We start from the raw sequence: 23,431 nt of genomic DNA on the forward strand, positions 1-23,431 counted from the left end.
TCCACCCCCCGTTTTGTTTTTCATTCAATTCCATGTTGTTCGTGTCTCTTAATAGGGCATCTTTCATTATCATTATCCCTAATAGTGGTTTATTGTATTAGTTACAGTTAATTTAAATGTTACTGAAGCATTGAAAACAGATTGCAGATGTTTTGAAACAGATGTTATTTTAATGTTAAAACAAAATCATGAATATTTATGTGTCATTATTGCCTGGGTTGAATTAGACTCTTTAAATAGTAATGTATGGGCTTAATATCTTTTGAAGGAAACATTCCAAAAAAAGGTGAATAGAAAAACAGTGTCATATAAAGATGTATAAAACATTTCTTCTGGAAATACCACATTTTCCTTCATGAACAGTCAGAATTAATTACTGTTATATTACAAAACCAGATACTGTTCTTGTTCCATAACTGAAGCTAACCTAAGACAAGATTTTTAGCTCGCAAACACCTTTCCACCTCTCTGTTTCCCAGAGAAGGGGCCCACAAGCTCCCTGGGATATTTTGAGGTGGAGTCATCAGTAGGAAAGCAAAATAAGGTGAAGATGATGCAAGCACACAATTCACTTGGTGTCAGTCTTTCCTGCAGAAACACAAAGCAGGTTTGTTAATGCCATATGCAGGCTGTCTCTGTTCAAGACATATTTCTTTCTTTATGGAGATGAAGTTAGTCTTTAACACATCAGTTCAAAATGGCCTTTCATTCATTATGAAGTTATTTAGTTACGGGTAGGTAACTCTAAATGACATTTCTACATCTTGCACTTTATTAGTTGATCCTAGCTGCTAAATGGCATGGAGAGATCAGCAAACTATGGCAGGGGAGTTCAGTGTGTTTTGGCCAATTTTACATGGGGTCCAACCTTCTGGAGTTGCAAATTTGCCTCCAAGACGATGAGCTTGTGCACCTCCCTCTGGGAGAGCTTGGGGTGGGGAGAAGAAAAAAGAAAGTAAGAAAAGATGGTGAAAAAATTAACAATAAATAGATTATAAACACAGGGATGATACCCTGCTCCCCAAAGAGGCAAGCAAGCACTTCTGCTGTCTTAGGTGAGCTGCATCCTATTTAGGAAAGGAACAGCATGACCATCGGTTCGTCAGCATTGACACTGGGGATGATGCTGGGATGGAAAGGCTGGTGGCAAGGGGACAGGCTACCTTGCAGCCACCACCCATCTTACTGTGCTTTGCTTGTGTCCACTAGGACAATGTGCTCTAACTTGCAGCATTGAGCCTTTTTCTTTTTTTCCCTCCCCTCCAAATTTACTAATTTGGAAGAAAGCCTGAAACTGGCAGAACAACTCGTCTACAGGCACAAAACCCCAGAGCAGATGGGCACACATTTCGGCTAACCACAGTGGCAGTTGTTGAGCATTAGGATCTGTAATCTCATCCAGGCACATCTGAACAGCCACCTTCAGTTCTCCCTCAGCCGAGAGGGGCAAGCATCATGCACACTGCTTGGGTGGATGTCTCTCACTGCTGCCACAGTGCACCGCAGGATTTTGCCCCAAGGACTCAGGACCTGCACTGTCAGGACATCAGTAATGTACAAGCCTTTTCAGCTTCTACAGTGTGATCTAGGTGTAGGGGTCACAGGAAAAGTGCTAAAACGCTGCGCACGGCATTTCACTGCTGAACCGAGCAGTGGCATGTAGCAGCCACGACTGCTGGGTTAGTTTGCTGGCTGGGGGTGGCAAGGCTGGAGGGCTTGGTTGCTCTGAGGTCCATGGAGCTCTACCAGTTGACTGCTTTGAGGCAACTGGCCACGGAGCCTTCACACCAAGGCTCATGGAAATGTTAGAATTTGTTTTGATTATTTGTTTTCTATCACAACCCCATCTTTTGGTTTTAAAAGCCATACTGAGAAATTACATACATTCAAGTGAAGAGAAGTTCCTTCAACAGCTTGGCCTTGAACTTCCACTGCTTTCGTGTCCTGAGGATCACAGAAAGCCTGGTACAGTACATTACATTCAGTAGGCTGCCAGAAAGAGAGTTCATTTAGTTTGATGACAGATTAATACTGATTCACAAATTAATTTTGTCTCTTTGTATATCAAGGGTGTCCGCAACTTATTTAATTTGTAATAAATATAATTATAGAAATGAATGAGCTATCAAGATTTTTAAAGTATGATCTATCAATGTTGGCATGACTTGTAATCCTGGCCATTATAAATAAAATGGGTCTTTTGCAATATGGAATGCAATTTTCCCTGTAGTTTGTCTCATTATTTTCTGACATGTGGGTTAATATTAAATTACAATGCCTTAATTTTCAAATCAGGGCTCAATTTGTAAATAAGAGGTTAATAAATAACCTTTCCAGCTGGAGGCCTTATTGTGACTTCATTAAAAAAAAAACTTTTAAATGAGATCTTTGCCTCTTGGTTGAAGCAATCATGGTACCAGCATTGTCTCATCCTGTACCTTGCAAAACAACAAAAGAGAAGCCCTCATGGCTGCCAGAAAACCCCATCCAGAGTCATTGTGCCACCAGTATTCATATGGTCTTTTAGATGTCCCCCATACCTTGGTTATACCCTGACTTGCTCCATCTCCTGCTTTGTGGCACATGGAGCACATACTGAGCTGTCCTTCGCTGTATGTCACCAGGAGCACACGGTGAAGGCTGGGGGTGGTTGGAGATTGCTGTCACTTATTGTGCTGTATGTCTTAGTGGTCTTTTAGTTTTCTGTCCTACCTGGGTGATACAGCTTGTTGCTTCTGAGTCACTAAGCTCAGACCTACTCCTGCTTCTTTGTCTACTTTCTGCTACACTTCACGCAATGTTCACCATTGTTTCTCCCACCATAACTTTCAGTGAAAAAAATAAAAGACTTTTCTCGATAGATGTCACATAGTTCTTCACAGAAATTTCATGTTCTGAGCTGTAGAGATGGATTTCCTCAGTTGCACAGATGGAAAGAAAGATCTGACTTCTTTATTGAAGCTACCTCTGACTGGTGTTTTTTGGGCCCTGAACCTTAAAACTAAGTTGGTTTGGGCTTTTCCCATTGCTGGTTGACCATATTGGGCAAAGGTAAAATTACGCTTGTAGCTGAAAGGAAAGTAATTGTTTGTGCAATTTTATATATAAAAAAAAATGGCAGCCCCAAACCAACAACCCCAAAATATAGTCGGAAAACTCAAAAAAAAATCCAGCCTGCTCTTCAATGAAGCAGCAGGTAGCTCTATGAGAAAAGAGTTGAACTAAAGCAGCTTGTAAAATCAAATAGGTCATTTGAAACAGCAAGTTTTCAGGCCTGAGCATTGGAGAAACTATTTTCAGAAGAGACCAGCGTGCTCATGTCGCTTTGACCAGCTCAGCCCCACATCTTTCAGCACTGTCCCACAACGAGCAGCTTCAGTCCTGCCTTGCAGTGAAGAGTTGCAAATATTGGCAGCAGTTCCCCCCTGGGGACAGCGAAAGCAGCCTGGTCCTCTGGCAGTGGCACTGGTCCAGGGCAAGTTTCTATTAAAAAGTGGCATGGCCTGCCCAGATGAAACACACCAAAGCCCCAGGAACGTGGGGCAATTGTGACCATGTTTCAGTCTTCTCTCACAATGCTGGATCAGCATTTCCACGCCTTCCCCATCCCTGTGGTTTGTCTACAGGAATATTTTGGTTCCTATACTGTTGGCCACACCTAGGTAAAGCACAACACAGCATCATCTTGCAGCTCTACTAAGCTTCTACATTCATCTGCCTCCAGCAGCAATCCCTCTGAGGACAGGATTAGCTAAATCCTTGAGGTCAGTGAGCTATTTCTTGGCTAAGGTTTCAGCCTTCGGGCTAGTTTTGCCCATGAGTGCCGTCTCTCTGTGCTTTCTTTAGCTGTAAGCAACGGTAGTCTCAAAATTCAGTGTCTTAAAAAAAAAAAACAAACCACCACCACCAAAAGAAAAATACAGCTCAGGCCTGGCCTCAAGACCTTTTCTGGCTTAATTGTATGGGCTGCGTATAAGAAATACTCCTAGCTGACACAGTGTAGTGACAAAACTCTTGGAGAGGGTCTGATTTTGCTGACAGGAGAGAGGTTTTGTCAGACTGAAGGGACGTGGCAGTGTAAGGAGCAGAGCATGAAAGATGCAGGGAGAATGAACAGCAGCTCTTGGTAGAGGAAAGGTAGCTACAAAGTGCAGGAGCAGCAAGACCTCCCGCGGGCCACTGGTCTCCCTGGAGAAGATGGGAAGGGATGACCTCCTGCCAAGGGAGCGGGGACCTCAGGGTAACAGTTCCATTGGCAGAGTGCCACAGCAGCTGGACCTCTAACCCCATCCTTGTACTCACCTTCCTCCTTCATAATGCTGTTAAAATATAGCCTTTCCACATTTCACCTATTTTCCTATTCTTTACACAGCCAAGGCCCTTTCCTTGGGTCCTCACATGTGACAGGATGGCCCTGTGGTAATGTAGCTAATGAGACACATTATGCTGCCTCACTTGCTCTATTCATGCAAGAAGAGAATCTTCTTCAGTTTTTGGCATGATACCCAGTTCGGTTCATTTAAGGATTCTTTTTTTTCCTAATTTGAGTAGTTTTCATTCAATCTAATAGAGAGCACTGATGCATGTACACAAGAGCAAGTTTACAACTGCAACCCCTGATGGTTCTGCAGTTATCTTTATTCAAGAAACAGCAATGCCTTTTTTTTAGTAGTAGTAGAGGTGTTTGAAATATCTTAAAATAAATAAACCTCCTCCCCTCCCTCTACGGGATTTATTCTGAAGGGAGAAAAGACCCCCTTTGTTCACTAGTTGTGCTCCCAAATGAACCATTTCTGAGCCCTGCTGAATCTGCCGAAACATCTGTCGACCAGCACTTTGCCTGAAGTACCTTGTGTCAGCACTGCAATGAGGGCTGGGAAAGACGTTTTACCTCAGCTAATCTAATTGCAACACCCAACAACACTTTGTGTGTTAGGGACGATAATTTTAAACACTAACAATATGGATTTTCTTCTTCTAAGTAGGGATTATGCTAATCTAAAAGGCCCTCAACACCTGACTTTATTTTACACCTACATCTTTTATAAGATCTGCTGGATCATAACTTCTCAAAAGTGGAAGAACTTTATTGGAAGAGTAGGGTGGAAAACAGTTCCTCATGGGCCCCCTTGGAGTTGTGACTTTTTGTGTTACTGATTTCACCCATGATGAAGCCAGCACAGCTCTCTGCATACTATTTTTTTTCTTAAACATAAATGACAGTTAAAAGATTAATGAAAAACTTTACTGATAATATTTTAGCTGAAAACCCTTTTGATGTCACTTTTACAAGACTACTTGGGAAGTCATGTCTCAGCCCCATGCTCTTCTAAATTCAAGGTTTATATTTGGAAGGCTTTTAGGCTAAACTTGTTAATGCACTATCAGTATGTGTTAGATTTTGGGAAGGTTTTTTAAACGGGATCAGATTTTAAATTTCCCTTCTAATTTGGGCAATTACAGGTCATTTTTTGGAAGTGTTCAGTGGCGAAAAATCTGGCTCTTATTTCTAAGAAGAGCCTTCTCAACTACTTTGGTCCTGTTGGTGTTTTTAAAACCTAGACCACTGCTGATCTGTTCAAAATGCTACCACTTACTTCCAGTTAGTGATGGAAATGCTGGAATTTTTTTTTTCCAATTAAGTAGAAACCTTCACCTGGCTCAGCCCCAGTTTCTATTCCCTGAAAACATTTTTCATATTCACTGACAAATCTCCTGACATTGCTAAGACAAGAGATCATTTCCTGAGAGCTCCTCAAGCAAGGTGAGACTTGTTCAGTTCTTGGATGGCTGCTAATGAGGGAAATTCACTGGCCTGCAGGAAGTGATTATGATCACCATTTGGAGCACCGTCCTCAGCTGGTGCTCGTATTACAGGGGTGCAACCTCTTGGACCGCAGAGCAAACCCCATTTTCTCACCCCTCCTTAAGATCTCCCAGATATGGTAACACCTCTCACTTTCAGTGTGCCTGGAGTGATGTTTAATCTTCTGTGCATTTCATGTAGTGCTATTGAATTTCACTTATCATCATTATCGATGAGTGACACAGAGGTTAAATGATTTGCATCAAGACATTTTGCTCAAAAAAAAAAATTAATGCATCACTTTAATTCAGTTGAGACACTTTGCTCAGATGCCAGTCAGATGGGTACTTGCAGCAGGCAGGTACCTCCTCAGAGCACTGCTTTGCCAGCTGGGAAATGGGGCCAATATAGCCACCTGGAGATTACCGGGTTCTTGCTATACAATAACAATGGGCAGAAAAGGAGAAGCACGTTTGTTTCCTGCAGCTTGGCTGAGCCGCAGAGGCTGGGAGCGCCTTTGCTCTGAGGTCTGCAGCCAAGGGCAGGATGCTGGTGTTGCCAAAGGGTGGGGCAGCCCACCTACAGACTCCAGGCCTGGGGCTGCTTCGCCTTTCCAAGCTTGCTGCGAATCAGTCCCAGCTGTGTTCCTCAGTCGCCATTGCTGCCATGGTTGTTTCCACACGAGCAGGTGGCTGAAGCCTTCCAAGTGCCGCATGGCTGCTGCGCCACTGGTCACACTGCCTTTTCAGGTGATAGCTGCTTGCATGATCGGTCAACCGAGCAGTGGGCAGAAGAGGTAACAGAGCTAAAAATGGTGCTTGTGTTCTCAAAAGCCCTTTATGTGAAGCTCTACAGATCTAAACTCTTCAAAAACAGATCTCTCTCATACCTAAATAAGCATCACTTCTTTGTTTTGCTTTTGCATGGCCAATAACTCTTCACGGCCCCTGAAATTTTGCAGGTGGGAGACACAAAGCCATAAAGAAAATTAGCCCTGCTTTGACCACAGTTTTGCGTCTTTCCCTGCTGGTCTCTTCATTTGATCTATTTTAACCACCAGCACCACACTGTAGCACAAACCTTCGTGCTTTGGCCAACATCCTGCTGTGAAATGTGTGCTCTTCTTCTGCACGATTCCCTCTGCAGGTGTCAGGAAAGCTGTTCCTCATGTTCCTGAGTCAAAAAATGCAACTGTCGGTTTGTCAAACCCTGGCAGAGGGGATGTTTGTATGGGCAGAGCACTCTGGGGTCCTTCCCAAAGAGAAACAGAAACGGCTGGGAGAGAGGGGGTATTTGTGAAGGTTTTCTTTATCTGTAGACTTTCTGTATAGTGAATGGAGAGAGAAAGGGAGAGAGAGAAAGGGAGAAAGGGAAAGGGAAAAAGACTCCTTCAGAAGGCATTCAGAACATCAGACGAAGCTTCTGCTTTGAGTCCTTCTTTAAATGTCCTTTCTCTACGGAGACTAGCCTGGGCTGCACTTAATGAGAGTTAAGACTAACCAGAGCAACATAGACCAAAGATTTATGTAGCCCCATGCTCTGTTTTGTGGAGCAGAAGCTGCCTTTCGGGGGGTGTAGCCATGCCTGCTGCTTCTCGCTGATAATACCCTACAATTGATGGTAAAGGTGTGATGGCAAAACAGCCTCTCATGGACAGATGTAGCAGCCACAGAGTTTGGTTTTCGGTAAGCCATTGATACTTAGGGAGACATTTCCAGCAAGTGCACTGTAGTTGAGTGCAGCAGCTCTTTCAAAGCTGACAGCAGGCAGGCCGCCCTGCCCCCTACATATCTGCCTGACAGGCCAGTATGGGGAAAATGGAAATAGGGAGGGGAAGGGACCTGTGTAATGAATCAGAATTGTTAGTGCAATTGGAGGAAGCTACAGTAGTCACAAACCTTCAACATGTGTGAAAGCATCACTGTGGGTTTTTTTTTTTAATTTTTTATTTATTTTTTCAGCAAACATATTTAATATAGCCATTTCAAGTTTTACATGAAACATAAATCAAGGAGAAATAAGTATATTGGCCACAACATAGGTTGTTTTGTAGCTTCTAAATTTCTTAAGTGTTAGGTCATTTTACTTACAAGTTAAATAGCTGTCTGCAAGAGGCCTTGGTTGGTCATAAATTGTCCTTCCAATAATATAAACCACACCATTTATTTACAACACGTATGCTCTTCCAAGTAGATCCAACAGCTCGTAAAGAACAAGAGCTCCTATGTCATCCCTACTGAGACCACTGCAATAAAGAGCTGTTGGAATGACTCTGTACTCAGTAAGTGCAATCAGATCCAGCAACAGTAGCTTTTATGGGCTTTTTCTCCCCTCCAGGAAAACCTGAGATATTAGTGCAATATTAAAGAGCTGTGACGGTTTTACCTGGAGTGGGATCTTGGTCCTTTTATGCCCCCGCTGGTTTTGGTAGTGGAGTGAAGTAACACTCACCAAAGAGGGTCAGAAGCACCCGTTAGGATGGTTCATTTTCATAAGGGATATGATTGATTAAAAAGGTTAATTAAATATGATGAAGCTGCCACAGTAGTATAAAATCCAGGCTCTGGCTTATAAACAACATTTGTAGCAGAAGGGTTATTACCTGCTTACAATTGGAGCAATGAGTCTTTCGATCCCTGTTTATTCCAGGATGGCTGAGCAGTAAAAATGCGCATGCTGGTGCATGACCTCGGGTGGGCTCCTAGGAAACGCTAGCCCAGTTTAAGTAATAAATATGTTCTTACACAGGCAGACATGTGCCCTGATTGAACTCTAAAGTGAAACACCAGCTAAAAGCAGCATTTGATCTAGATTAGAAATCCACTTTAAGTGTTTGAAGTAGAAAAGCAGTAGGAGCTGATCTGAGTCTCCAAAGCCTTTTGTCAATAGAAAAGCTCTGAACAATTTCCTTTTAATAATATTACTGCATTTTTAAAAAATGTGATTTCTGTAGTTCTTGGATAGTATGGAAGGGTGTGATATTTATCCAGTGGATTTGCAGACTAACAGGATCATTAACACATTAATCAACATCTTGTTCACTGGCTCAACCTCAGACTGTGCTGAGGGTGACTAGATCCATGCAAAAGAGTCACAGGACGATGAGATTCTTCTCACCCTACACAAGAAAGTATCGAATCTAATCTGACTATATGGTGTCTCTGTAATCAATGAGGAGAGTGACAGATGTCTTCCAGAGGAAAATCCACCCCATCCTATGTGTCTAAAACAGGAAAGATTAATTCTGTCTTGGGATATGCCGGTTTCTTGCCATGGAGTATGAGGGAACCCAGATAGTAGGGTGAGGACTTGTCCCAAACTTACCTGATTCTACCAATCAACTCAGCAGGGATCCTGAATGGAGGAAAATGAGGCCATCACCTACAGTTGCTTCTGCATGAAACTACTGGTTCATTTGCACCAAGTGCCATGGCTGATTCACTGGGCAACTGCTTTGCTCAGTAGCCTGCTTTATTCCAAACTCATTGCTGTGCCCATAAGGATCACCTATGAACAGTTTTCCCCCGCCCCCTTAAAGCTCTGCCCCTGTCCACACCAATCCACATCTATGAAACCAAGTTAAGAAATGTCTCTTGAGTGGGCGAGCTAATTCTTGCAGCAGTCAAATGAAATCTTTCTCATCAATGGGGTGGACCACCCTCTAATGGATCATGACTGATGTATCTGTTGCTCACCATATCATTGCTTCCCATCACACACATAGTGGACAGATTATTTTCTTCTTTCTTCAAACTCAATATTCCACTAGTCGCTGTCATGGCCCATCACAGCTCTGATGATCTCTCCTATTTCTGTCTCCTTTTGGACACTGACAAAGACAGTCAACAAGTCACTTCGCCATGAATCATCTGGTTGCCAAGCCCTTGCTTTGAGCCCTTCTCCTGTGCTGTCCCTGCCGCACTGTCATTCTGTCAAATCACGTCTGCCAAGAGGCCAATGAAATCCACCTGGGCAGCATGGTTGTGCTTGCAGCAGCACCCTGGTCTCACTGTCTCTCTCTTTCTGCCATCTCCATCCCATAGTTGACTGGAAGCTCTTCAAGACAAGACCGCGGCACATCCGGGAGTGACTCACATGCCAGGCCTACCCAGCTCCTCACCACCTGTTCCTAAGCTCCACCAGAGACCAACTGACTGTTGATGTGGCAATGACAGACCAAGACCAACCACCATTACCAATAAAAAACAATAACAACAGGCACAAGGAATTATGAAAAAAATTACTTTTTAATGTACAAAAGGTTTATATACAGGTTCAGCATGTTACCTCCGTTCTTATGATGTAGAAAACAGCTAAAAATGTTCTTAAGATATAAATTTGACAGAACAATTCACCTACAGTACTTTTAGTAATGACGTCTTCTATACATAATATATACAGTGCTGGAATTGTTATTATAATACTTTTTCAGTAAATGAAGGAAGACCACCACTGGAAAGTCTGAGAAATCTCACATCATTGGAGATTTAGTTTTGCTTTTGTATTTGATCTTTTGCTAATGAGATATCCGTGAAGAGGGACTCAGTAGCCATCGTTGCCCTATGCAGCTGTTGAAAAAAATCAGATTAGCAGTTGAAGGGCACACGAAAGACTGATCCATCTCAGCACAAGGGATGCCCAGTTGTACTCCAAGCGTCCAGGACAACATACAATGTCCTAAAATATGAACCGCCCTCTTTTCATAAATGCAAAGGCAAGGGCAAGGTCAGTAACTGCAAGAGAATATATACAGTGGACTATAAAACAATCCCTTTAAACACAACTTTCACAAGAGACATGAATAAACAGCCAGGCTTTGCTTTCCTGTCCTCATGCACCCTGGACATCAGCAGGAGTCATGGAGGCCTTGATGGGTGAAGAGCGTCCTGTGCATACCCTCTGCATTTAGGATGAGAACAGGTGAGATCTCAGGGGGCCGAGCAGCACCTCCTTGTACCAGCCGTACCCAGGGCTACGTGGCAGCAGCACTGTCCCAACACACCACTGTCAAGCATGGCTGCTGGTGCATCTGATATTGCAAAGTTTGCCTGAAGGTAACACGTGGCATTTTCGTGCCAGACCCTGGTCATGCTGGGAGCAGTAAGCCTGATATCACTTTGTGCAAAAAGAAAGCAAGGACACCAGAAAGCACCCTTATAGAGCTGTCCCTGTCCCATGCAAGGGATGGAGTTGGATGCAAGTGAGAACATCACATCGATATGAGGGGAACAGGTGAGATGGGAAGGAGAGAGTAAAGCTCTGCAGACACTTGTCTGGTCAAACTGTGAGAACCTCAGGGGGATGTCACACTTGTCCCCTGCCCTTCAACATACTGAGTACAAAGTATCTGATGCTATGAGAGCAGGATGAGGAGGGTTGTCCTTATTCAACAGAGTCAGAAGTTAGGCAAGACATCCTGCCCAAAGTACATGCACCTCACCCCTTCTACCTTTTTGTATAAGGACAGTAAAAATAAATGATGCAACTAAGATTGACTTCAGTGTCAGGAGGGACTGGCCTGGAAAGAGCTGATTGTTATGACAAGTAGTTATATTTTGGTGGAGGATATGGCTTTGGGAGGCCCTGCCTCTCCCATCACTTCCCCAAGGACATTTCCAAGAGATTCTCACTGACTGAGCTACTATTTTGACTCACATACCTGTTTTGAGACTATCCAGATGTGTGCCTGTGCTGTAGACCGCAGGTGCAGTGCTGAATGGTGAACCGAACCAGGCTAGGTACAAAGAGTAGCTATATACTGTAGCACAAAGCACTAGCCAAACCAACATCCTGGGTTGTCCATGGTATATTTTTTGGATACAGCAGCTCTTTTCATGCTGACCAAAGCTGTGGGACACATTAATGCAGCTCTGGGTAAATGCCAACAAGCCTCCTTGCAGGACAGGGTGTATTACCTTATGCTTGGCCTTGCGACCATGCAGCCGTGTGCCTGTTGTGTGCATGGAGCCCAGGCAGAGCTCTGCATGGATTACGTTACACAGAGGAACCCTGGCTGGAAAAACCAACTCCCACCGTGCTGCCACAGTGCCAACGGGGCTGAAACAATCACAGAAGTCTCCATCACCATCGCTTCTGTATGCGAGCACCTTAGCATGGAAACCCCAACAGAAACTGAAGTCATTGCAAAGCCGCACAGGGATACGGAAATGCGTGCTTCAGAAACCTGACATTAAAGATGCATGCAGGGCCCTGCAGAAAGTCACTGCCCTCAGAGGGCGCAGTTATGCATGTGTGTCAGTCTGCACACTGGAGCCTTCCTGCCACAGGGGATTATTTCCCAGTGATTGCTGTTCCCAGGCCCCTGCTTCACTCTGCTCATGATATAAACTGTTGTAAACACATCTGATCAAAGTATGCATTCACCTTTTATGTGTCTCATCAATGTGTCTTTCCAATGTTTTCTCAGAAACACCACTATGTTTTTATAAATGTACATTTTATATACGCTTCCGGCAATACACTATATTTGATTTTTAAAGGAAGAGAGGCCTTGGCTACTTAACACGAAAGCATGGTAAGGCACTTTGCTGAGAAGCCATTTGGAATCAGCGCTCTTTGCAAGGTACAAAGGTATTTACGGTATAAAACAATACTGCTGGCAGAGGGCTTGTTTGGAGACGTAACTAAACCCTATTATCATCAGAGCAGAATACATAGTATGGCTTTTATTCTGATCAAACCCACATCCTCCCGTTTCTTTCTGGGGCAGGTTGAAAAAGGAATTTTTTGTGAACATAACTAACAGAAAATGATGGGGCGTGCTATTTACAGGGCTGCTGGGGAGGGAGGGTTTCATCTCTAACCACGTTCATGCAGTCTCCTAGCTTGGTGGTGATATCATTCAGTGCTCTGGGAAACCAAGCCAAAAAGTAACACTAGAGGTGCACTCTTGCAGTGCTAAACTGCCTGGTTATAGTTTACATAATTCTGTACAAAGGCTTTTTAAAATTTTCATTTTTAATTCCTTTAATGTATTTAATACTTAGAAAAAAAATCTACTCTATTGAAACAGATTATTTTTGAAAAGCACATTCATAAAATTGCTTCATGCACAGCCCCTTGGATAGCACTAAGGCCTTGTGCTTTACTGTTATGACATCATATTTAGAAATTTACTTTCTTCTGCCAGCGTGGTTAGCATGGAGCTCATATCGCCTATTGCCATATTGCTTATTCCCGCGGGTATGGTGGGAAGTGTCAGAGAGTTTCGTGGAGTCGTCAGGCGAGAGGAGTTCTGGGAGAGGTTCTGCAGGATGCTGGGGCTCAGGGTTCCCGACATCAGGCTCAAATGGTCCCCATCATCCATGATGGCATCAAAATCTATCTGGGGTGGCTCAAGACCTTGCGAGTCCACCGTGCTGGACACCTGGTTCGTGCCCGGGGAAGACAGAGCATCTGGCTTGCTGTTCAGTGCACACTGCTGCTGTCTGACCCGGCAGTCCGCGTGATTATCAAAGCTGCTGTTCTGTTCGTACATGTGGATTTGACCATAATAGTACATCAAATTGTTTTCCCTCATGCCATCTGCACACTGCTGGGCTGATGCTGGTAACATGTCGCTGGTTCTTTTATGTGCAACCTCTGCTGCCTCCTGGCCTGGGCTGATGGCGTTTGTAGGGTGGGGAGTTCTCATGTAGCCCAGCTGCTGTATGGTGCGGAGGCCTCGGGGTCTGCTGGCTGGGCTTGGCTCGGGCGGAGGACGAGGCTGGACCATGCCAGATGGATATGCCTGTGCAGCTGAGCCCATCATGCTCTGCTGAGGATCAAAGCTAGGCTGGTTTGCAGTCATGATGGGCTGATGAAAGGCCTCCTGAGCCATGGAGAAGTTCAGGTGGGTTGGCTGAGATGAGTAGTTCTGATGGCTTGTTTCATGCATGACCTGGCCCAGCATTGTGCGCTCACTGTTGCTGGCAACCATTGAAGAAGTGTCGGTCACCATGTCCATTTGCTGAGGGTGAAGCTGTGGTCCGGACTTTGCTGCCATGCTGCTGCAAGAAGGAGAGATCTGATTTGGATTGCCACTGATTGCACTGGGGCTCAGCATCTGATGAGGTTGGTTATACCCTGCATGCAAACCCAGATCAGGGTTCATACCAGAGCCTAGGCTCATCGGCTGCTGTCGTAGCTGCATGCAGTTTAGCCTCTGCCCATCCATGCCCACATTTCTTTGCATAAAGGTCTGCTGTGTTACATGCATATTGTTCTCTGGCAGCTGCATCTGCTGCTGGCTGTAGTTCTGGTACTGACCAAAGTTTTGCTTCTGCTGGACCACCTCTAAGTTGCCTTGTGAAAACTGCTGCTTTGACTGATTGGACATGATATCAACTGTACCTGAGCTGACTTCATTCCACTGGACGGGCATGTTATTTTTACTCATGTCTGAAGAAGCATCAAAGCTCATGGGACACTCTGCCATCATGGGTCCCAAGTGGCTCATGCTTGCCTCAGCCACTGCCATTCTGCGCTGACTAGGCAAGGCTGGAGGCTGCAGCTTCCCACTTCCCTGAAAGCTCTGCATCTCATTGCTGTACCCCATGGAAGTGCTCTCAGCCGCCGTCCCATTGCTCTGAGATTTGATGTACTGTACCACGTCATCTGGCAGCATAATGTCATCATCTCCAACTGGTGCCTCTGCCTCCCCAGACATGGCTTCCATGGCGATGTTTTCACTGATGCTCAGTGGCCGGGGTGAGTAGGTGTGCCGAGGGAGGCTCCCGTCTGAGCGACCATAGCTCTGGAGGCCAAAATTCCTCCTGTCTGCGGGATGTGGAGGATGGAAGGGATTCATGCTATTGGTGCTGTTGAAGCGGTGGACGCGTGGAAGGGCCTGTGGATCTCCAGCAGGTCTCCTCACTGGATCACTTGCCCGCCTCGTGCAGTTGCCTGGCACCTCGTGGGGAAATGTTGCAGCTGATGGGTAGCCATAGGTATTACCATCACTGCAACGCCTGGGGCCTGGTGGGAGGCGGATGGCGGGCAAGGTGGGGTCTGGTCCATCCATAAGTGAGATCCTGTTCTTCAGGGTCATCCTCTCCATGTTTGGCAGGGGAGTTGGAGGAGGGCCTCCTGTGGCAGCAGCATACTTGGCTTTCAGCCTGTAGTGCTGAGCTGGAGTGAGGTTCAGCAGACCTGGCATCCCACTGCACTGGCTCGCCTCACTTGACCGACGGGAGGCATCCGTTGAAATTGGGTCGTAGGAGTCGGCAGAGCTTGTGTTATTGGGACGGTGCCCGAGCTGCGAAGTCTCACTGGAACGGCGGCTGGAGAAGTATGGGGAGATCCCTGATGATCTGCGGCTGACGGTGTAGGCGGAGCTGATGGTGCTTGTCGTACTATCACGGCGCTCGTTGAGTTGGTTCAACATTGTAACCTCATTGACAGACAGCTCCATTATTCTGGGATTAGGCAGTGTAGCAGAAGAACCACCACTGTTCTCTAGAATAGAGCCTGAGAGAAAGGTTGCAGAGAAGGAAAAGGTTTAGTTAGCTAAGAAATTCCACTTGGTAGTGTTCTTGGTGCCAGAATACAGATGCACAAACCCACCCCCAAATATTTTACGGGATAAATAGCAAATTTCATTTGCTGTCAGTGAATTGAAAGCTTCATCCCCAGCTCTGTGTCCATGCACAAAGAACACGAAGGCTGGGGAGAGAAGACAAGAAGCCCCTGCTGCAAAGTCTTTGTAGTGTGTATCCCATGGTTGCTCAGTTGCTGAGGAAGTGCCTCCACAAGGGCTTCTCTTAGTAGGAAAATGGTAGGACTAGTGTGCACAGTGCCATGGGGAGAGTAGGTAGCTACAACCACAGCTGCTCACTGGGACAGATACACAGCAGTCAGGGATAGGAGGCTAAGAGCCCAAAAGTTGACACCCAAAGGCTCTTCCCAGAGTAAACCAAGAAAATCCAATATACTAAGCCCTGAGGTTTAGTATAGCCCAGGCTCTTGTGGGGCTTCTTAGGACTTCTTGGCAAAGTTAGGGAGCACTGAAGGGCTCATAAAGATGCCTTTATTAGGAATCCCTAGCCAGCGGGAAACTAGCATATGAAGCTTTGGGCAATAGCCAGGATCTCTTCAAGTGACCACAGACCTGTCAGAGCAAGATCAAGGATGAAGGACTTGTCTGGATTACTGCTGTGCTCTAGCAATCTCCCTATGGGCACATCAGTCCTTGGGGAATTGTTATTGCTGGAACAAACCCAAGCAGTCTTGTGTCTGTCGCTGGGACAGTGAGGACAGCTGTGGTTGGGTCCTGGGCAAGCCCAGGAATAAGAAGGATGCCAACAGCTCTGCCTCTCCACTCTGTAGCAGTGAGCATCTAGGTTTCTGTTGCACATCACCAGACAGCTGTGTTTACACCCAAGCTCTCCACTTTACCTGACATCTCTATCTGGCAAGGGCTGACTTAGAGATCATAAGAAATTATCTTCCTCCAGGACAAGTCTGTCCTGGTTATGAAACCAGAGTCAAACTCTGCAAGGTTCCTACAGGTCATGGCCTAGGCCCAGGGCTTACCATTTCCTGAGATGGGAGGCAGTTTGGTGTTTCTGGCTTGTGGAGCTGGGCTCACCCATGAGCAGGAATCCTTAACTGTCTTGAGTTTCTCTTTCTTGAGCTGTTCAAGTCGTTGCATTGTTGTCATGTGTTTCCTTAGCTGCAGGCTGACTGTTGAATTACCAGATGATACCGTTGAGTCCACAACAGGAGCATTGTCATCCAACGCTGTCAGATCTCCCAGACTTCCCCCACTGTGCATGTTCATTTCTACTCCACTGTCATTGTTGTTGGTGCTGCCAAGGGGTGACGGCTCACTGCTGCATGATGACTGGCCACCAGGACTGGACTGACACATCTTGGAGAAGGAAAAGAGGAGGAGTTGGGCAGGTGGACACATGGATGGAAAGAAACCAGGATCCCAGCAACCCCAACGAGGTCTACATATTTGGCCCTATCCCAGGCTCTCCCCTCTCATTACCCTTCCCTGCTGCAGGATCTCAGCTCTACCAGAGGGCAGGGCCACCTTCCCTAGTGGGGGAAGGCAGGGCAACACCCCATAGCTGGAAAAACTACGGTGGGTTCAACTGGAGGAAGGAGAGAAACCAAATGCTGTTCCTCCAAAAGGTTAAGGACAGATGCTTCTCGAAGAAAAGCAGCATATTACCTGGTTGTGCAAGGTATATTGCAGCAAGCAATGGCTTATCTGACAAAGGATCAAGGCCTAGGTATTTAAGACATAACATATATCTGTCTGTAAAATACCCTAACATATAATTAGGTTAGCTGACAAACTTCCCAGCCAGATAAAAACCTGGTTCACTGTTTTCAAACTCCCACTTGCAGATAAGGCAGATAAGCACCATAAATATTTATTTTATTTACATTAGGAATTGCATTTCACATTGAGTAGTTTATTTGCAGCAAACACTAAATGGTCTGAACTTGCTCTGAGGTAGCTTTTGCTGCTACCAGACAGGATGCCTGGCTTCTCCGCTCGAGGCCCATGCTCCAGCAGCTGTCAGAAAATGGGAGTGCTGAAAAGGCAACGTACTTTGCTCCAGGCCAAGGTGGGAGTGCAAGGTGATGCAGTGTTTTACTTTGCTCCATAGCAGCGCTTATGGGCATGGCTGACTGGCTCTAATGGCCTTATTGCCCTTCAAATGGGATAACAGAGATTGCAATCCAAGGATTTAATGGCAAGTTGTGATGCTGGGAGAAAGGTGGCAAAGAGAATCCTCGGGGACTGTGTCCTCCCCCTTTCCACACTCAAGCAAATATCCCCTGTCCACCCACCATTGGTCTGCACTCCTCAGCCTCCACCCCACTGGGGTTAGCTGGAGACAGGAGGTCTGCAGGAGACTATGCATTATACAGCTATTTTAATACAAAGGATTTCTTTGCTCACCTTAGTACCGACTGTCCTTAGGAAGGTAGAGTAAGGAAGTGTGAGTGGGAATAAAGAACAGGTTGTTAGGACAAAGACAGCATAAACAGCAAGGACCATGTTAGTAAAAGGAGGAAAAGGGGAGCGCAGAATACAACACAAATTGCCAATGTCTCCCACTCTCCCGTATCCCGTCTTCCCTGCCTTCCTTCTCTGGGGGCCCAGATAAAACCCCCTGGCAGAGACTTCCCACCCATCTCCATGGGTTTGGGATGTCACCCAAACATCGGTCAAAACCAGGGGCCTCAGAGTGATTAGAACTAGTGAAGCATCTCACCCCTCCTACCACCCTGACCTTAACTAGGAAACAGGAGCTGGAGGTGGGCCTGCCAGGTCAGATGCTGCCTGTTTGACGTGCACAAGTGAAGTACACAGTGCTGGATGGGGTGAGAAGAGAAGAACATCCGACCCATGGCCCTGCTGACAGTGAGATGGCTTGGCTTCAAGCCTGGGAGCGCAGAGCACTAGGAAAACAACCCTACACCTTTGGGAGAAATGGGGTGGGGAGCCATGATTGTGCCTGTGTTTCCATAGGAAAAAAAAAGGAAACAACAAAAAAAAAAAACCATGGAGGAAGAGCATTGGAGAGAGGTCATTCTGTCCAGTGGTTCTCACACTCAGTTTTTGTAACCCAGTATAGAGCCTCATCACAGTAAAACTGTTCCTTTAGTCAATTAGGGACACTTTGGATGAGAAAATACTCAATTCCTTCCTAAGAGAAATGTGCTGCTTATTAGTAATTTGCCCAACAACACATCGCTTAACCTTTTTTAGAAAATCTTTGTAGCTCTAGGGCATGTTGTTTCATAGGAATAACAATCTTTTAGCCTGGATTCAAATAAAGAAAATATATATTTTGGAGCTTAAAGTCCTTTCAGCTCTAGTGAGAAGTCTGGGGACTATGTGAACACTCTCTTTTGCAGGTGAAGGTCTTTTCTGCTGTATCCAGCCCATACCCTGCACCACTCTAAGCTGGTAGCAGACCAGAACTTTGGGTATGAAAGTCAAGAAAACCATCAAAAAGCAAAAGTGACCCATGTGTTGCAATGCTCCTTCACTTCCACCAGCAGTGGTGTGCTGAGGAGAAGGTCGGCTCTCTGCATGGGGTGGAAGAGGCTTGAATGTGTTTGGACTCATCACTGTACACATCTTGTTAGCACCATCAACCACACTACTGCCTACTGTGGAGATGCTGTAATGGCCAGAAGGCTGATAAATGGTCTTTGCTTCAGCTGGTGGCCTGTCATGGGGCTGTAAAGTGCAGAATCATAGAATCATAGAATCATTAAGGTTGGAAAAGACCTCTAGGATCATCAAGTCCAACCATCAATCCAACACTACCATGTCTCCTAAACCATGCCCTGAAGTGCTATGTCTACACGTCTTTTAAATACCTCCAGGGATGGTGAGTCAACCACCTCTCTGGGCAGCCTGTTCCAATGCCTGACCACTCTTTCAGTAAAGAAATTTTTCCTAATATCCAATCTAAACCTCCCCTGAGGCAGCTTGAAGCTCTTTCCTTTCGTTCTATTGCTAGTGACCTGGGAGAAGAGACCAACACCCACCTCACTACAACCTGCTTCCAGGTAGTTGTAGAGAGTGATAAGGTCTCCCCTCAGCCTCCTCTTCTCTAGACTAAACAACCCCAGTTCCCTCAACCTCTCCTCATAAGACTTGCTCTCCAAACTCTTCACCAGCTTTGCTGCCCTTTTTTAGACATGCTCCAGCAACTTGATGTCCTTCTTGTAATGAGGGACCCAAAACTGAACACAAAAACATGATCATGGTTGTCTGCAAGCCCCTACTCTGAAGGCCACAGCATTGCTCCTGTGTTTATTCCTGGTTTTGCTCCCCAGCCCCAATGTCCCACTACAATTTTCTGTGGCAGCAGGGGGTCACGTATTGAACTCATGTACTCCTGAGTGATCTGCTCTAGTTGCTTGAGGAGCAAAGTTGGACTAGATGATCTCAAAAGGTCCCTTCCAACCCTAATGATTCTGTGCTTCTGTGTATGGTGAACAGGACTGAGGAACTGAACTTGTTTTAAGATGCCCAACAAAAATAAACCAGCCACTTTTACCCCCACTGGCTTCATCAGACAGTCCTCAACAGAATCGTGCCAGCAAAACTGCTGTGCAGCAGCGGCCTGGAAAGAAAAACATTGAAGGGTGAAGGGAGGAGGAGAAAAGGGACTGCTTAAGCCAGGACTTCGGCTTCAAGAACATTCATCAATCTGTACCCTATGGTTGTTGCCCAATTTAAATTGGTGAGGTAGGTAAAGCTCATTTGACCACAACACTCTGAGTTTTACCCACTTTCACAGCACAGGAAGGCCAAGCTCAGCACTGGGCATCATGTGGTCCCCATGACTATGAGGGCAGGAATTTGTGATGCTGGGTAGGAAGGTGCAAAATGTACTGAACTGTGCCCTGACCTGCAGTTTCATCTCTGGACTTGAACTCTAGGGTGTAGGCAGGTGAAGAATAGCTGCCCAGGGAGGTAAATGACATGCAAATGCTTCATGCCCCCATTGCATTGGAGAAATTAGAGGCTGTGCCTTTTCTGCCAAGAGCAACTGCTCTTACCACAGAATTCTCCGTTTTTATTGTTTTGACTTGTAAGCAATCCTCCATGGTCCTTGTGGTGCTGTTGGCCTCAGGGTTGTCCTCTGAAACCTTGCTGCTCTGCTTGGCGCTTGCCTCATTGTCCCCATTTTCCTTGAGCGGAGGTGGCCTCGGGTGAACATCATTGCGCTGCTTCTTTGTGACGTGGGCATCAGGCCCGTGTACAGTCTTGACGTGTTTCCTGAGGGAACTAGGATCTGTGTACCGCTTCGTGCAGCCAGGGATTTTACAGACATAGGGTTTCTGTTAATACAAGCAAATCTTGGGTTATATTTAGAATAATCCCAAATATTCCAGGTACAGTGTATGGGCCAAGAAAATACAATGAGCATAGCAGCTGGCAGCAGCAAAATGTGGAGCGTCTGCTCCGCAGGATTCTGTAAGACTGAGTTTTGTAAGATGTGATATATGGGCTGTTGTTGATCCACACAGACCTGGCCAGTCATTTGATGTTGGCTAAACTCCTTGTTTTCAGTTTCTGGATTAAAAGACAGCAAAGAATTCATTAAATACTTTCCTAATATTACTTTCCCATGTATGTATTTGCTCTGGTGGCCACAGGAATGTTTCCTGATTACGGATGGGAGGGAGTTGATGTAGGGGACTGGCCACAACACATTCTCTCTGCTAAGGTGGGGTCTACACCAAGAAAATGTGTGAGACCTTCTGGCTGATGGAATTCCAGCAAAACCAAGCCAGACTGGATTCACCCTGCTCAATCTATCATACCACTCCAGCACCTGTCACCCTGAAATCTGCTATTGTGCAAAACAAACCACAGGCATGCAATGTTTTTTTCAGATGATAGCACTCTAGTCCTGAATTCATGAATCATTGATTGCCACAGGAAAACAAGGCTGAAGCCATGCTTCTGAAAACAGAAGTCAGCAAACAGATACTTTTCTTCTTTTAACCTTTTTTATCGAGTTTCCTATTCGAAAGTGTATTAGTGCTGCAGTTGTTTGAGCTGGTGCTGCTGTGCTGGAAGCTCTGAATTCATCACAAGTTCTGCTTTCAGCCTCACAGCTATTCTAAGTATTTTTCTGCCAGAGCACTAGGATAGATACATGAAAAAAAACAGATAGATGTTGTTTGAAGGCTACCCAAATAGACCATTATAATTTTTTTAATCTGTGTTGTAATTTTGTCCAGAGGCTTAAGTGAAAAAATATAAAGAAGTATATATTCTTTGCATAAAGCCAGCATCATCACATGAAAAACACTGAAAGATTGTTTTTTATTCAAAAGCACGCTTCCGGACTGATCTTGGCACATCACTTGAACAAACTAAATCCTCATAACACCCCACTGAGGTAAATATTTAATATATTTTAAAGCTGGGTAAACCAAAGCATACAAGGTAAAATAGTTTGTTTATAAATCTTATGCAACATTTTTGATGAGGCGTTATAGAAATACTATTGCTGTGATTAAAACCTGTTCTAAAGAATGGAACCCCCACCACACATGATAAAAAATACTACATAAAACAGTTCAAGGATTTTTTATAAAGGTTCTTCAGGCCCAATAGTTCTGTTTTTTCAGACACCAGTAGTTAGGGTAACATGATCACTGTTGCTTGGACAGCAGTCACTCCACCTAGTAGAGTACAGCCATCCTCTTCATCAGGCCGTACCTCCTGAACTGAACTGAGCAGAACTGTTGTTTTTTTGGCATACCTTCGTGTATTCCCTGGGTTGTCCAGATTCTGACATATGCATGCCCTAGTGAAGTCAAAAATTTAGATCTCTCAGATGCCTCCTACTCCATGCTAATAGACTCCCTCCTCCTTCCATGCAAGTACAGCATGATACTCCTTAGGGTGGGAGAAGTCCCCAGCCACTCAGCAGAACTGAATTTCTGCATTTCACCCTTGTTTAGCTTGAAGTGGAGAAAATGTCACTCTGAGCCTTTGGCTGGCTGTGAACTCATGCCACTCTCTGTGTATGTACTGGAGAGTGATCATGGGATGAAAGTCCTTTTCCCAGAAGTAAATTTGAAGGTATCCCCTGAAGAGATTCAAATAGTCACTGAAAGTTTAAAATGAAATAGGGCATGTGACATTTCAACAATGAAACGAAAGCCAGTGTAGCAATATATCCCCAGCCTTGAACTTTGGCATGTTTGGACCATACACCTACGTCCTGTCACACAATGAGAGAGACAAATACAGGGATCCTGGAACTTCTCCTTTAGAGGAGACATGGATGACTAACTCTAAAACTGTGGTAAACACTGCAAGCAGAGGAAAATATTTAGTAGGTAGCTAGGAACCACAATAGAGTTCCAATCGGTAATGGGAAATATTCACAGCCACAAACTCCTGCTTTGCATGCATGTGGTTTTGTGAGCCAAGGTCTCAGTGAAGTTTGCTAACACACTGGTCATGGTCACAGGTGGTTGCAGGACACTCACCTGGGCTTGCTGCTCAATACAATGACCTTTGCCATGAGGGATGTCATCTGTTGCAAAGGATCACGTTATATGTTCCCCAAAAAGGGGGTGTCAAATATATGGCCCAGAGAGCCATTATAGGCAGCCTACAGATCTCCCACAAGTCTTGGGGCATGCCTGTGTTGCATCAGGGATGGCTGAACAGCAGTTCAGCAGTGAGCATTATCGCAAAATGCATGATCGTACAGTGCCATGTAATTTCTGTGGTACAGCTCAGCTGGTCTGGTACAAATCCTCCATCAGTGGCTATGCTGTTTCTGCACTTGAGAAGGCTTTTTCGTCCTCCAGGGGATGCAACAACAGAGGATAAAATCCCTGCCTGTTATCTGAGTCTTTAATTTGTGTTGTTGGATGCAGCCTGTGCCAAGTGTCAGCATATTAGATCAGGGTCCTCCACAAACAAGAGTTGGATGCTCCTGCCCGACAGCCTCACCTTCTTGCACAGTGGGAACACAAAGGAGCAGACCTTCAAGTGTGTCCAAGCTCTGCTCAAATGAAGTGAGGAGCCACCCCAGATCCAGTGCAGCTCCTGATCTGGATCACTTGGGAAACTGAACCCATCAAAGAAATTAAATTTAATAAAACAGC

At 45.3% G+C, this 23,431-nt stretch overlaps 1 protein-coding gene across 6 annotated transcripts in view; it reads right to left on the reverse strand.

Moving 5' to 3' along the window:
• Positions 1-10,031: 10,031 nt before the first annotated feature.
• GLI2 (GLI family zinc finger 2) overlaps positions 10,032-23,431 on the reverse strand; it is a 205,431-nt gene continuing 192,031 nt past the window's right edge. For all 6 annotated transcript variants that reach the window (XM_075093060.1, XM_075093059.1, XM_075093064.1 and 3 more), the window contains 3 exons: positions 20,351-20,632; positions 16,340-16,676; positions 10,032-15,274 (listed from right to left, as the gene is read on the reverse strand). In XM_075093060.1, the coding sequence (XP_074949161.1) occupies positions 12,918-15,274; positions 16,340-16,676; positions 20,351-20,632 (2,976 nt within the window). In that variant the 3' untranslated portion in view covers positions 10,032-12,917. The remainder of the gene's footprint in view (positions 15,275-16,339; positions 16,677-20,350; positions 20,633-23,431) is intronic.

Source organism: Phalacrocorax aristotelis, chromosome 5, assembly GCF_949628215.1.
Source record: "Phalacrocorax aristotelis chromosome 5, bGulAri2.1, whole genome shotgun sequence".
Classification (NCBI taxonomy): Eukaryota; Metazoa; Chordata; class Aves; order Suliformes; family Phalacrocoracidae; genus Phalacrocorax; species Phalacrocorax aristotelis.